General features: G+C 45.1%; 1 protein-coding gene across 8 annotated transcripts; it reads left to right on the forward strand.

The window, feature by feature from the left end:
* The first annotated feature begins 146 nt into the window (after window positions 1-146).
* On the forward strand, window positions 147-14454 carry dnai4 (dynein axonemal intermediate chain 4). Of its 8 annotated transcripts, none has more exons than XM_036978605.1 (17): window positions 147-408; window positions 686-874; window positions 5754-5935; window positions 6124-6236; window positions 6482-6638; window positions 6794-6933; window positions 7221-7397; window positions 7545-7730; window positions 8188-8357; window positions 8455-8541; window positions 8796-8947; window positions 10126-10283; window positions 12128-12252; window positions 12335-12433; window positions 12798-13024; window positions 13215-13404; window positions 14231-14454. In XM_036978605.1, the coding sequence occupies exons 2-17, from the start codon at window positions 686-688 to the stop codon at window positions 14279-14281; spliced, it is 2403 nt and encodes an 800-aa protein (XP_036834500.1). In that variant the 5' UTR covers window positions 147-408; the 3' UTR covers window positions 14282-14454. The 8 variants fall into 8 exon arrangements, with proteins under 8 accessions (XP_036834500.1, XP_036834499.1, XP_036834501.1 ...); XM_036978604.1 differs by having other exon boundaries at window positions 706-874; XM_036978606.1 differs by having other exon boundaries at window positions 706-874; window positions 13251-13404.
* Window positions 14455-16122: the final 1668 nt, after the last annotated feature.

The raw sequence follows: 16122 nt of genomic DNA on the forward strand, positions 1-16122 counted from the left end.
TACCGTGCTGGAGTAGCTAGCTAAAACGTCTTCATAAAAAAATTATAATCCAAAATGATATTTTCAAAACGGATGCATTTATGTTATGGACAAGCACTGTCCAGAAAAGCAGACAACAGAGTCCCCAAAACGTGGATATATACACTAACTGGGATCGTTCGTACATTTTCCTGACCAATCATAATCTTATTCGTTTTATGGGAGGAGTATGTTGCTATAGTAATAGGAAACAAGAAACTGTGAAGCGTGAAGTTAGTTAGCTAGCTTTCTTGCTGCCTCGAATATATAACGAAGTCAAAAACCGATTAGTAAACACCACTATTGCCTTTGTACTAACGACGACATAAGAACACCAAAAATGTCCACCACCAGAGCAAAACCGAAGAAACCCACTCTGAAAGTTACACCGTAAGTTGCTAGCTAGCTAGTTACCCTAAAAGCTAACTAGTAAGCTAACATGCTAATGGCAATGGCAGGTGATGCTTGCTAGCTACTGTATGTAGACTGTTATCAGCACTTTTACTCCTAGGCTATGCTCTCCAAGGCATTTAACACCATGTCATTTCACCATATCATTTCACCCTATTAAATCACATGTTACTGTGTAATAAATCAGTGTGATCTCATTTCTTTATTCATTTTTTTAACAATTTAAGCTAGAAGATGGGGTCTAACTTGATGTTAGATGCTTTTACTGTCTTTCAGATCTTCACGGGTAATGAATGTCTCAACATCAGGCGTACTCCGGGTCAACCACAGCTCAACATATGCTCGGAGTATCAATGCCTCAGTGAGCCGGAAAAGTTTCAGTTTGGCTGCTGACAGTAAAATCTTGGATAAAAGCTCTGTTCAAACACCAAAACACACAGTTCAGGTACAGCCCTTTATTGACACATCTTCTTTGATACATTGCAGGCTAGCTTCCTCCTGTACTCCCTGTTCACCCATGACTGCATTGCTGTGCATGTCTCCAACTCAATTGTCAAGTTTGCTGATGACACAACCTGATAGGCCTGATTACCAACAATGATGAGATCGCCTACAGGGAGGAGGTGAGAGCCCTGGATTGGTGCCAGCAAAATAACCTCTCCCTCAATGTCAATAAAACTAAGGAGCTGATCGTGGTGCCGCAGTGGAGGTCAGAAGTTCCTCGGCGTGCACATCACTGACAACCTGACATGGTCCCTTCGCACAGAAGGCGTGGATAGATGCACCATTGACAGCATTTGGTCAGGCTGTATCACCGCCTGGTATGGCAATTGCACCGTCCAGTATGGCAATTGCACCGTCCACAACCACAGGGCTCTCCAGAGGTTGGTGCGGTCAGCCCAATGCATCACCAGGGGCACACTGCCTACCCTCCAGGACATTTATTGGAATTTTTATAACCTTTATTTAACTAGGCAAGTCAGTTAAGAACAAATTCCAGCCAAACCCTAACCCGGACGACGCTGGGCCAATTGTGCGCCGCCCAATGGGACTCCGAATCACGTCCGTTTGTGATATAGGCTGGGTTCAAACCAGGGTCTGTGCCTCTGGCACTGAGATGCAGTGCCTTAGACCGCTGTGCCACTCAGGAGCCCCACATCTACAGAACCCGGTGTCACAGGAAGGCCAAGAAGATCATCAAGGACCTCAGCCTCCCGAGCCACGGCCTGTTCACCCCGCTACCATCTAGAAGATCATCAAGGACCTCAGCCTCCCGAGCCACGGCCTGTTCACCCCGCTACCATCTAGAAGATCATCAAGGACCTCAGCCTCCCGAGCCACGGCCTGTTCACCCCGCTACCATCTAGAAGATCATCAAGGACCTCAGCCTCCCGAGCCACGGCCTGTTCACCCCGCTACCATCTAGAAGATCATCAAGGACCTCAGCCTCCCGAGCCACGGCCTGTTCACCCCGCTACCATCTAGAAGATCATCAAGGACCTCAGCCTCCCGAGCCACGGCCTGTTCACCCCGCTACCATCTAGAAGATCATCAAGGACCTCAGCCTCCCGAGCCACGGCCTGTTCACCCCGCTACCATCTAGAAGATCATCAAGGACCTCAGCCTCCCGAGCCACGGCCTGTTCACCCCGCTACCATCTAGAAGATCATCAAGGACCTCAGCCTCCCGAGCCACGGCCTGTTCACCCCGCTACCATCTAGAAGATCATCAAGGACCTCAGCCTCCCGAGCCACGGCCTGTTCACCCCGCTACCATCTAGAAGATCATCAAGGACCTCAGCCTCCCGAGCCACGGCCTGTTCACCCCGCTACCATCTAGAAGATCATCAAGGACCTCAGCCTCCCGAGCCACGGCCTGTTCACCCCGCTACCATCAAGAAGATCATCAAGGACCTCAGCCTCCCGAGCCACGGCCTGTTCACCCCGCTACCATCTAGAAGATCATCAAGGACCTCAGCCTCCCGAGCCACGGCCTGTTCACCCCGCTACCATCTAGAAGATCATCAAGGACCTCAGCCTCCCGAGCCACGGCCTGTTCACCCCGCTACCATCTAGAAGATCATCAAGGACCTCAGCCTCCCGAGCCACGGCCTGTTCACCCCGCTACCATCTAGAAGATCATCAAGGACCTCAGCCTCCCGAGCCACGGCCTGTTCACCCCGCTACCATCTAGAAGATCATCAAGGACCTCAGCCTCCCGAGCCACGGCCTGTTCACCCCGCTACCATCTAGAAGATCATCAAGGACCTCAGCCTCCCGAGCCACGGCCTGTTCACCCCGCTACCATCTAGAAGATCATCAAGGACCTCAGCCTCCCGAGCCACGGCCTGTTCACCCCGCTACCATCTAGAAGATCATCAAGGACCTCAGCCTCCCGAGCCACGGCCTGTTCACCCCGCTACCATCTAGAAGATCATCAAGGACCTCAGCCTCCCGAGCCACGGCCTGTTCACCCCGCTACCATCTAGAAGCCGGAGACAGTATATGTGCATCATCAAATAAAATGTTATTGGTCACATACACATGGTTAGCAGATGTTAATGCGACTGTAGCGAAATGCTTGTGCTTCTAGTTCCGACAGTGCAGCAATATCTAGTAATCAAGTAATAACAAGAAATCTAACAATTCCCCAACAACTTCCTAATACACACAATCTAATGGGGTGAATGAGAATATGTACATATAAGTATATGGATGAGCGATGGCCGAGCGGCATAGGCAAGGTGCAATAGATGGTATAAAATACGGTATATACATGTGATATGAGTAATGTAAGATATGTAAACATTATTAAAGTGGCATTATTTAAAGTGGCATTGTTTAAAGTGACTAGTGATCCATTTATTAAAGTGTCCAGTGATTGGGTCTCAATGTAGGCAGCAGCCTCTCTGAGTTAGTGATTGCTGTTTAACAGTCTGATGGCCTAGACATTAGAAGCTGTTTTTCAATCTCTCGGTCCCAGCTTTGATGCACCTGTAATGACCTCGCCTTCTGGATGATAGCGGTGTGAACAGGCAATGGCCCGGGTGGATGTTGATGATCTTTTTGGGCTTCCTGTAACATCGGGTGCTATAGGTGTCATGGAGGGCAGGTAGTTTGCCCCCGGTGATTTGTTGTGCAGACCGCCCCACCCTCTGGAGAGCCTTGCGGTGGAGGGCGGTGCAGTTGCCGTACCACGCTGTGAAACAGGCCGATAGTATGTTCTCGATTGTGCATCTGTAAAAGTTTGTCAGAGTTTTAGGTGACAAGCCAAATTTCTTCAGCCTCCTGAGGATGAAGAGTCGCTGTTGCGCCTTCTTCACCACACTGTCTGTGTGGGTGGACCATTTCAGTTTGTCTGTGATGTGTACGCCCAGGAACTTAAAATTTCCACCTTCACCACTACTGTCCCGTCGATGTGGATAGGGGGGTACTTCCTCTGTTGTTTCCTGAAGTCCACGATCATCTCCTTTGTTTTGTTGACATTGAGTGAGAGGTTGTTTTCCTGATGCCACACTCCAAGAGCCCTCACCTCCCTGTAGGCTGTCTCGTCGTTGTTGGTGATCAAGCCCACTACTGTTGTGTCGTCTGCAAACTTGATGATTGAGTTGGAGGCGTAAATGGCCACGCAGTCGTGGGTGAACAGGGAGTACAGGAAAGGGCTGAGCACACACCCTTGTGGGGCCCCAGTGTTGAGGGTCAGCGAAGTGGAGATGTTGTTTCATACCTTCACCACCTGGGGGCGGTCCATCAGAAAGTCCAGGACCCAGTTGCACAGGGCGGGGTTGAGACCCAGGGCCTCCAGCTTGATGATGAGCTTGGAGGGTACTATGGTGTTGAATGCTGAGCTGTAGTCAATGAACAGCAGTCTTACATAGGTATTATTTTTGTCCAGATGGGATAAGGCAGTGTGCAGTGTGATGGCAATTGCGTCATCTGTGAACCTGTTGGGGCAGACTAGACTAATCTCTCAAAGCCATTTATGATAATAAAAGTGAGTGCTAAATGACTGTCCCTGTACCGGTAGTCATTTAGTTCCGTTATCTTTGCCTTCTTGGGTACAGGAACAATGGTAGGTAGCCATCTTGAAGCATGTGGGAACAACAGACTAGGGATGCATCTGGGCCAGCAGCCTTGCGAGGGTTAACATGTTTAAATGTTTTACTCACGTCAGCCTTGGAGAAGGAGAGGGGGGGTTTTGCAGTCTTTGTTAGCGAGCAGCGACGGTGGCACTGTATTATCCTCAAAGCAGGCAAAGAAGGTGTTTAGTTTGTCTGGAAGCGTGGCGTAGGTGTCCGTGACGTGGCTGCTTTTGTTTTTGTAGTCTGTGATTTCCTGTAGACCCTGCCACATACGTCTCGTGTCTGAGCCATTGAATTGCGACTCCACCTTGTCCCTCTACCGGCATTTCGCTTGTTTGATTTCCTTGCGGAGGGAATAACTACGCTGTTTTATATTCAGCCATATTTCCAGACTTCTTTCCATGGTTAAATGCGGTGGTTCGCACTTTCAGTTTTGTGCGAATGCCGCCATCCGTCCACGGTTTCTGGTTAGGGTGGGTTTTAATAGTCACAGTGGGCACAACATCTCCAATGCACTTCTTTATAAACACACTCACGAGTCAGCGTATAGGTCAATGTTGTTCTCTGAGGCTGACCGGGAACATGTTCCAGTCCGCGTGATCAAAACAATCTTGAAGCGTGGCTTCCGATTGGTCAGACCAGCGATGAATTGTTCTCGTCACAGGTACATCCGGTTTTATTTTCTGCCTATAAGACGGTCGGATTTGCCGAAGGGAGGGCTTTGTATGCATCGCGGGAGTTAGAGTAGCAGTTGTCGGGAGTATTAGCCCTGTGTGTCGTGCAATCAATATGCTGATAGAATTTAGGTAGCCTTGTTCTCAAATCATAGCTGGGACCGAGAGACTGCTAAACAGCTTCTATCTTCAGGCCATACTGGTTTGCAGTTATCCCTAGCCGGCCTCCACCCAGTACCCTGCCCTGAACCTTAGACACTGTTCTAGCCAGCTACCACCCGGTTCTCTCCCTGCACCTTAGAGACTACTGCACTGTACATAGAGTCATTGAACACTGGTCACTTTATGTTTACATACGGTTTCACCCATTTTCTTCTGGATTATGTGTGTATATATATTTTGTATTGCTAGGTATTACTGCACGTATTACTGCACTGTTGGAGCTAGTCTAAATACAAGCGTTTCACTGCACCTACAAATCTGTGTACGCGACCAATACATTTTGATTTGATTTGACATTGCAATAACAATTACTGTGCGTCAGTTAAAAAGTTACATCCCTCCCACAGGTCTTTGATGAAAATGGCAAGGACGTCACCCCACAGCCTCTCTACCAGCCGGACCCTGCAGCAGTGATGTCGAAACACAGTAAGATCTTTGCCAGTGACACCTCTGGTGGCACCATGTCAGACTTCTACTCTACGGCATACCAGACAACAACCAACGCTAGCTTCGCTGGGCCTTTTACCAGGTAACACACTCTCAGAATATTCACTTTTTAAAAGCAACATTATTTAGAAGACAATGTGCATAACTTTATGGTCATTGAACTATGTACTGCTTTGAGTACCCTAATCTCTCACTCTAGTTCTCTTGTAAACATTTTTAAGTAATATGACTGGTGATTATGACAGAGTAGTGCTGCCTGTCGTATGTCAGGTCAGTGTTTGGAAGCAGCACAGTGTCCAGAGGGAGCCAGTCCACGATGGAGTCGATGAATGAAGAGATTGAGGACCCATCCTCCAAAAGGGACATCTCCATCAGTCTCTCAGGTTGACAATCATTTCACTCTCCTTTCATTTACTGATGATGTTACAGGAGTATGCTGCTGCCATGGCAGCTATATCACTATGATGACAAAACATTCATTGTGTATTCTGACAGCAGTTGTATTGCAACTTGATTGCAAGTATATGTAATCTGAGAATACCGGGATGCAAAGTTACCCCAAAATGTACCATTTTTATAACCTGGATGCTTTTATTTATGTTGTTGATGTATATTTATGTCCTGTCAGATGTCCAGGTGAGGAGGGAAGAGGTGAAAGAGTTGATAAAGGAGGAGATGTTGGACGACGTGGTGGATCGGTACCTCATCGAGTCAGAGACCCTCTGGCTACTGCACATGCCAGCCGTCTCTGTGTCTGTGGACTCTGAGGAAGCTGAATCTGTCAAGTAAGCGATCATCTTTTCCAGATTCAGAATGAAATAGGTCATATGTAGATCCAAATGATGTAGATTCCAGGCTCAAGCCTCAGTACCTTGCTAGCTATGTAGTTTGTATAAATTTGAATGCAACTTGTGTTCTGTCAATCACCCTCTGTCGGAAGAGAGAGAAACAATCTGTACATGGAGCTGTGTAAGAACAGAATGGGGAATGATAAGTACGTGGAGCGTTCCATGCAAACGTTCAACGGAGCGCCCAAGACCAAGGAGGTCCAGAGTGAGGCCATCACCATGGTGGATGCAGGTTAGGATGCACTTCATCCTTGCTAAGAGATATGAGAGCACTCTTGTCTGTTGTTCTTATCTCACCTCTCACACAATGGCTATCACCCAAGCACAGCTTCTTCAGTCAGTCTTTTGTTAGTTTAGCACCCCCCCACTGTGCACTGATGTCAATTCAACTTCAATTCCATGTTGGTTCAACGTAATTTCATTGAAATTACATGGAAACAACATTGATTCAACCAGTGGGCCTTTGGCCTCTATGCCTGTTGTTACAAATAGCAATGGTCTCCTTTGCCCTCTTTATAGCCACCACAGCCACCACCTGGGATATGTATGACTCATTCCGCAGCGCAGGGCTGGGGGAGGCTGCCTTGTCTCCAGACACAGACAAGGCCAGCGTCCCTGAGATTGTCTCCAATCACAGACTGGACCCCACCAGAGCCCCCGAGAGAACCATGTCTGTCATCAGCACCACTAGCATAGGTACAGTAACACTGTCATTAATAGAATCAAACCATATTAGAGGACAAAGGTTATGGTTATGATCCTGCAGCAGTTGTAGAATTTCTTATTTATTTACAGTTTATTTCATGATGATGTGTGATATTAACGGCCGTCTTTCTTTTCCAGCGAGTGCCTCTAGCTCGCGGATCGAGATTGAGCCTTTCGTGGTTCCCTCTGAAGATGAACCGGACCCGGAACTGGTTCTGCAGTCAGAGAAGTTCCAGCAGGATCTGTTCGTGATGGAAAGGATCATTCTGGAGAACATCTACCAGCCGAAGCTGGCTGCATACAGACAGCTCCCCACATTGGAAGGTATGGTTGTTACTGATGCATGCGTCTCTACCCACTGGGCACAGACGTCAGTTCAACCTCTATTTTTTATTTACATTTGGTTGAGTTGTCAACTAACGTGAATTCAACGTGAAATCAACACCATGACATTTGAATTTAAGTTGAGGACTTTATGCAAATCCAATCAGATTTCCACTTTTATTCAACGTCATTACATATCTTATTTTTTTTTATTATATGGAAACAATGTTGATTCAACCAGTTTTTGCCCAGTGGGTCGTGTTTTTTTTGGTGACTTTTGCAGGCAAACAGTACACTGTAATCTATGTCCCCATGTGGTTTATTAGCTGCAACGTTTAAACCCTTAGGTCTTCATCAGGTTCGGATCATATGTTTATCAACTTGAATTGATATTTAGTAATGTTACATATTGAATGCCTTATTACTTATAAACAACCATGTTTGTTGGATGTGCCAGATCCTGACAGTGTGCCCAAGGTTGTGCCCACGGTGGTGAGCAGGAGAGAGGAGAGTTCCCTGGATGAGGAGAGCACTCTGACCCCTGCCCTGGAGCGCCTCTGGTCCTTCAGCTGTGAGCTGACTTCAGGACACAACGTCAGCAGTATGGCCTGGAACAAGAGGAACCCAGTATGATTCTGTCTTTATTCACTTATTTGTCTTTTGATGTGTGTAATATTTTTTTAACAAATAAACTCTCTCTCTCCCATGTTATTTCCTTCTCCAGGACCTTCTTGCAGTGGGGTATGGACAGTTTGATTTCAAAGACCAGAAATCAGGCCTGATCTGCTGCTGGTCTCTGAAGAACCCCACGGTAACTGACACTTCTCGCCTTTCTGTTTTCTTCTGTATTTCAGTTCATACCATTAGTTTCTGAAATTGTGCTGTACATGTAGCCTGGTCCCAGATCTACAGTATGTGCGCTGTATACTCCTATGGACTTTTATCATGCCAAACATTTGGCAAGGCAGCACAAACAGATCTGAAACCAGGCTACTGTACCAGTGCCAGGTTAGAGAATAGTTCTCTAGTGACTAAGCTAGTGAGTTTTGTATCTTGTATCTACAGTGGCCTGAGAGGGTCTTTACCTGTGAGAGTGGAGTGACTACTTTGGACTTTTCGGCAAGCAATGCCAGCCAGCTAGCTGTGGGGATGCATGATGGCAGCATAGCCACCTACAATGTCGAGAGCAGAGAGAAGACACCCGTCATTGACAGCAGGTGGGTCTGTGTCTCCTCAGAGAGAAAGAGAGAGAGAGACAACCTAATCTACATGTCTTATTTCTCATAGACACCAGGTGGCACTGTATACTGGCAGACAAACAGGCGATGTGACAGGGTTCCCCACCAAGTTTTCTGAGCAAAATAAAATAACTAAAATAAATGTTATAATTTTTGTTCTTGGAGATAAAATTCTGTAATATTACCAGGAAATTAGCTTGCACATGATTTTAATTTAGGAAATCTGCTCACAGGTATTTATACACATAAATACAGAGGGATATGTGATCGTATCCCAATGTTATCATGATTTTGTCAAATACCATATCTGTTTGGGATTCTTGCGGTCAATTTGCAGTGTACAAATGATTTATAACTATGTTCTGACTCCCCGACCATCTTCTCAAGGAAAAATCGACCCATGGCTGTATGTAATTGGGGACCACTATATGGTTTACAAAGCATAGCCCACAGTCACAAACATTTCTGCTTTACCCATAGGCTTTACCTTTATATAAGTGGAGTAGGTCTATGTTCTGTTTATAATTGAAAATAATAGCAATTAATAGCAAAACAAGGATAAAAATAATAGCAAAACAAGGATAAGTCTTATTTAAAAAAAATAAAAAAAAATCTTATTTAAAAACTTTTTCATGTTCATTTGGAAATGCACGTATTGCACAGTCGAGCATGTCAAGGACTATGTTTAAAGAATAAAACAACAGGAAACCTACACTGAAAGGGAGATGGTTACCGTGATGCCGAGGAAACAACGGAAGGCCAGCCAGCCAACAAAAACACATAACAAGCCTTTTAACAAGCTGTTCCATCGTTCCTCAGATACTAGCGCAATATATTTGTGTGAATTCAATAGAGTGACGCATTTACACCAAAAATCTACTGTTTTTACAGTATCTCCTGTACATTTCTCCCCGTTACTCAACATCTGTCTGTTGTTGTTATGACTGACTAGCTGGGCTGTGATGTCACAGACTGTCTACTATTTTTAATCCCTGTTGGACACTGGAATATCTACTGATCTCATACAGACATGTAACAAAGCTGGTAGAAATGACATCTGTGAGAGCTACAGGAAAGCTGCGTAGTGACTGCGTCTAGGAAAACTAGGAGAACCTCAACGTGTGTGTGTGTGTGTGTGTGTCTGTGTGTGTCTGTAGTGACTGTGCCCACAAGCACACAAGCCCTGTGTGGCAGGTAAGGTGGATCGACCATGAGAGGGGTGCCTCGGGGGAGGACAAGGGAGAGACACTCATCTCTGTGTCTGCAGACGGCAGGATCAGCAAGTGGTTCCTGCGGAAAGGCCTCGACTGCATAGGTCCAGTTTTACCTCAATCTCTGAAAGTTTTGGGAAACCTTTCTATTAGTATGCCCAGTCCAAGTATCCCAAATATCCACCCTCTAAAATACTTCATATTTTTGTTGACATTTTTTCAGACAAATCTTGCAGACATTTCCACCCATAACTTTCCAGTCAACAGACAACTCTTTCAGACATTTCCCCTCATAACCTTCCAGTCAGCAGACAACTCTTGCAGACATTTCCCCCCATAACCTTCCAGTCAGTAGACAACTCTTGCAGACATCCCCCCCATAACCTTCCAGTCAGCTGACAACACTTGCAGACATTTCCTCCATAACCTTCCAGTCAGCTGACAACACTTGCAGACATTTCCTCCATAACCTTCCAGTCAGCAGACATTTCAATTTTATTATTCACTGCATCACAGTTCCAGTGGGTCAGAAGTTTACATACACTAAGTTAACTGTGCCTTTAAACAACTTGGAAAATTCCAGAAAATGATGTCATGGCTTTAGAAGCTTCTGATAGGCTAATTGACATCATTTGAGTCAATTGGAGTTGGACATGTGGATGTATTTCAAGGCCTACCTTCAAGCTCAGTGCCTCTTTGCTTGAAATCATTAAAAAATCTATAACAAATCAATAAAGACATCAGAATAAAAATTATAGTCTGGTCCATCCTTGGAATTCATTTCCAAACGCCTGAAGGTACCACGTTCATCTGTACAAACAATAGTACGCAAGTATAAACACCATGGGATTACGCAGCTGTCATACTACTCAGGAAAGAGATGCGTTCTGTCTCCTAGAGGTGAAGGTACTTTGGTGATAAAAGTGCAAATCAATCCCAGAACAACAGCAAAGGACCTTGTGAAGATGCTGGAGGAAACAGGTACAAAAGTAACAGTAAAATGAGTCTTATATCGACATAACCTGAAAGGCTGCTCAGTAAGGAAGAAGCCACTGCTTCAAAACCGCCACAAAAAAGCCAGACTACGGTTTGCAACTGCACATGGGGACAAAGATTGTACTTTTTGGAGAAATGTCCTCTGGTCTGATGAAACAAAAATAGAACTGTTTGGCCATAATGACCATCGTTGTGTTTGGAGAAAAAAGGGGGAGGCTTGCAAGCCAAAGAACACCATCCCAACCGTGAAGCACGGGGGTGGCAGCATCATGTTGTGGGGGTGCCTAGCTGCAGGAGGGACTGGTGCACTTCACAAAATCGATGTCATTACGAGGAAGGAAAATTATGTGGATATATTGAAGCAACATCTCAAGACATCAGTCAGGAAGTTAAAGCTAAGTCGCAAATGAGTCTTCCAAATGGACAATGACAAGCATACTTCCAAAGTTGTGGCAAAATGGCTTAAGGACAACAAAGTCAAGGTATTGGAGTGGCCATCACAAAGCCCTGACCTGAATCCTATAGAAAATGTGTCGGCAGAACTGAAAAAGGATCCAACAAACCTGACTCAAGTTACACCAGCTCTGTCAGGAGGAATGGGCCAAAATTCACCCAACTTATTGTGGGAAGCTTGTGGAAGGCTACCCGAAACGTTTGACCCAAGTTGAACAATTCAAATTCAATGTTACCAAATACTAATTGAGTGTACGTAAACTTCTGACCCACTGGGAATGTGATGAAAGAAATTAAAGCTGAAAGAAATATATCTCTACTATTATTCTGACATTTCACATTCTTAAAATAAAGTGGTGATCCTAACTGACCTAAGACAGGGAATTTTTACTATGATTAAATGTTAGGAATTGTGAAAAACTGAGTTTAAATGTATTTGGCTAAGGTATATGTAAACTTCTGACTTCAACTGTATGTGCTCTAACCCATACCTCCACAGACCTGATGAAGCTGAAGAGGACGAGGAATGAGAAAGACAAGAAGCAGGTTGGAGACAAAGAGAAGAAGAGCGAGGCACTCATATCACGGCAGGCACCAGGGCTCTGTTTTGACTTCCATCCCACGGTGTGCGACCAGAGTGTTCTTAAGTTTCCATAAAGGATAGTTACACATGCGTTGTTTTAGTTACTTATTCCTGTGTTTTTAGGACTCCAACATCTACATTGCTGGTACAGAGGAGGGCCACATCCACAAGTGTTCCTGTTCCTATAACGAACAGTTCCTGGAGACCTACATAGCACACAAAGTATGAACAGATCCTTCAGGCCGTACAGATGCTCTCTGCTGGACTGAATAATACAATGCCATTCATTCATTCCCTAACCCTAGCTTCAAGGCTGCATCCCTGTTCAACCCTAACACTAGCCTCTACCACCACCCTAACCCTAGATTTAGATTCATGTCCAAATCCATGTTCAACCTTAACCCTAGCTTCATGTCCACATCCAGGTTCAACCCTAACCCTAGCCTCAATTCTGACCCTAACCCTAGATTTAGATTAATGTCCAAATCCCTGTTAAACCTTAACCCTAGCTTCATGTCCACATCCAGGTTCAACTCTAGCCTCAATTCTGACCCTAACCCTAGCTCTAACCTCTCTTTGCTCTCAGGGCCCTCTGTACCGGATCACATGGTCTCCGTTCTGCTCAGATGTCTTCCTGAGTTGCTCCTCTGATTGGACGATCCAGCTGTGGCGGCAGGACCTGTTCACTCCCGTGCTGGGCTTCACCTCGACCCAGAGTGCCGTCTATGATGTCATGTGGTCCCCCAAGTGGGCCACCGTGTTTGGGGCCGTCAACGAGGGACGCGTGGAGATCTGGGACCTGGGAGCCAGCATGTGAGTAGTCTCTCTTTGTCTGTCTCTTACCTTTTCTATTACTCTCTCTCTTAATAAATTGATTTCACTGTCTCTTTCTCTCTGTTTCTATATATTGTAGTTTCTTCTCTTAATGCATTTCCAGAAATATGAAGCTACAATAATAAAGCTCAACTCTTTACTCTGAATTTGGCCTGTGAATAAACAATAGACAGCATTTCCACCATGCCCTTGTCCCTCTCCCAAGCCTGGACCCCACCATAGTGAGCCTGGCCAGTCCCGGGGTGAAGCTGACCTCCCTGCTGTTTGCTACTGAGACAGACTGTATCCTAGTGGGGGACAGTGACGGGCAGGTCAGCATCTACCAGCTCAAGAACCTCACCGTAGGAGAGGGAACACAGGTGAGGCAGGGGTTTCCAACAGGTTGATTTCAAGCTACCAGTAGTACGCAGCCCACCTATGAGTAGCTCGCCAAGCAATTATGAAAGTACATGCATTTTTTTCGTTTAAAAAGCCAAACGTAACACATCTGCCAATTAATTTCCAGCAATATTGCCCTTGTCTGTTTGCCTGCGACTCAAACTGAATTCTTCCGCTGCTCTATCGTTCGCTACATACTTCAGTCTGAGACTGCCATTGTTGAAGTCTTTATGGTGACATCAAAATTAGGGGTGTTGTTCAAAACAAAGTCATCAATGATTGGATCATCTCTAACCAATCAGAGTATCAAAGCCAATGATGAATTTTCAACACCCCTAATTTTACCAGGTATATTTACAGAAAACGCATCTCTTGCATACCAAGGAGCCGGGGATGAGTCGCAGTGTAGTCTAGAACAAGCTCTCGTGCTAGAAAGGTTTGGAGACCCCTGGATTAGAGTGTGGTAGCTTTCCGGTTTGAATATAAGCCAACTGCCTTGCGTAGAAAGGGTCTGTTGCATACACCTTCTGATCAGAATGCTTAATCGCTGTTCTTACAGTGACTCGTCTTTTTGCAGTATGCACTGTTCTGTTAGACATACTGTATGTCACATCATAACCACTCAGTGCTTTTCCTTACATACAAACTGTTCTCTGTGTAAATTCAGTTTGATTATTACAGACCATTTTAAAGACCATTTCAGCCCAGATTAAGGCATAATCCTCAGTCTGTGGGTGGCTGGTTAACTGTTTTTATCTCCCTGAGCAAACAGACATAGGGTAAAATATCTCATCTCTGTCCCCTTAGGTGGCTGCGTTAGAGGACATCATCGGCTCCACCCTGGCCAGTCAGCTGTGAGCGGGACAGAGCCAGCCGTGGGTGGGGGGACACACCGGGACTATGTATCCCCTAAAGCCTGCCTCATCCACTATGTCATCATCAGCTGTCTGTCGCCATAATGTTTGGTCCCCAGGGACTGCATCTTTGTCTGTTTTTATATTGAGAAAAAGAACATGATCAATTTTTCATTACCATAAATGTCTCGTCTCTGCTTGTCACTCACTGTCTCTCAAAGTTTAGATCAGTATCTAGATCAGTCTGATGTTTCTTTGTCTTGTTTTTATGTTCATCTGGCCCATTGCCCAGTTTCCCCAATTCCAGTCTTGAATAATAGTTGAAATATCTGGAATTGATTTCATCCATTTCAAAGGAGGTTCTCCCTGATTCTACGTAGCTGCTGATCTTGGTGACCCAGTCATAAAGAAATGTGTCTTTGAGCTTGTTTTGATGAAGAGCAATGGAGGATCTCTGACACACAAACAAAACGCATTCCAAGGATACTTTTTGCAGAAAGCTGAAATGCCATGCATCTCTTTTTCATCTTCCCAAACCTGCATCTTTGGCTGTCCTGCCCTCATCGCCACAACAACGTCCCTGTTTTGTACGATAGTCATTGTGTGTGTACTGTATGGAGAGCACTGTGTTTTCGAGCATGCTGTTACTCTGCAGTGCTCTGTGTGTGTGTGTGTGTGTGTGTGTGTGTGTGTGTGTGTGTGTGTGAGAGTTCATGTGTATTAAGAGTGTAGCCTGTCTAAAGAGCTTCTGTGGCATCGAGATCCAGACACACGCACACCCCACTCAGCCTCCCATAACTCTGCTAATGGCTGTCATTATGTAGTCAAGGGCTTTGCCTGACATTTGAAGTAGGTGTTAACCGTCCTTGCTATGTGGGTAAAAAGGCTAAAACGGACTGGAGTCTACTGCTTCAGGAGCAAATGGGCAGAAAAACATAAAAAACAGGTAAAGTAGACATCTGACTGAGTCACATGACAGTAGTATACAGATCATATATACCATTATGACTGCTATCTCCGAGTCTATCTGTTCTCTAGATCTCTACCCTTGTTTCCCATTTAGGGGTCTTCATCAAATCAGAATACTGGTACTTTTATTCTATTTCATCGTTATTTAAATTACACAGGAAGTCCCATTGAGGTGAGAAGACCTGTTTCCCAAGGGAGACCTGGAAAAAGTGACTCAGGCAGGTTGTCTCCAAACTTTGTCCTGAAGAACTACCGGGTCTCTAGGGGTTTGCCCGGTAGGTCAGGATGTAATCAATTAACAAAGCACCTCATTGATTTGCCTGATTGAGTAATTGGTGGATTCTTCTGAGAGAGTGATAGGAACTAGAATTAGCCTAATTAGAACTTGTGAAAGTGTGTAGCCATATCCTTTCATCAAAACAATATAATGAGCGTGTTTTCTGTCAGCTAATGAGGAAACTACCCATGAGGAAACATGTCAATTACCATGATGTAATTTCACATTAGAAAGAACACTAAAATGGGAATGATGCAGTCACTTTACCATTACTTACATGTACAAATTACCTCGACTAACCCGTACCCCCGCACATTGACTCAGTACTGGTACCCCCTGTTTAAAGCCTCTTTATTGTTGAACTTTTTATTAAAATGTTTACTTTATATTATTTAGTAAATATTTTCCTCTATTTTCTTAAAAGTGCATTGTTGGTTAAGGGCTTGTAAGTAAGCATTTCAATGTGTTTCTGTTGTATTCGGCGCATGTGACAAATAAAATTGGATTTGATGGCACTGATGTGTCACACAGATGATGATTTTTATTAGAATTAGATCCAGCTGTGGCGGAAGGACCTGTTCACTCCCGTGCTGGGAGAG

Source organism: Oncorhynchus mykiss, chromosome 5 (genome assembly GCF_013265735.2).
Source record: "Oncorhynchus mykiss isolate Arlee chromosome 5, USDA_OmykA_1.1, whole genome shotgun sequence".
NCBI lineage: Eukaryota > Metazoa > Chordata > Actinopteri > Salmoniformes > Salmonidae > Oncorhynchus > Oncorhynchus mykiss.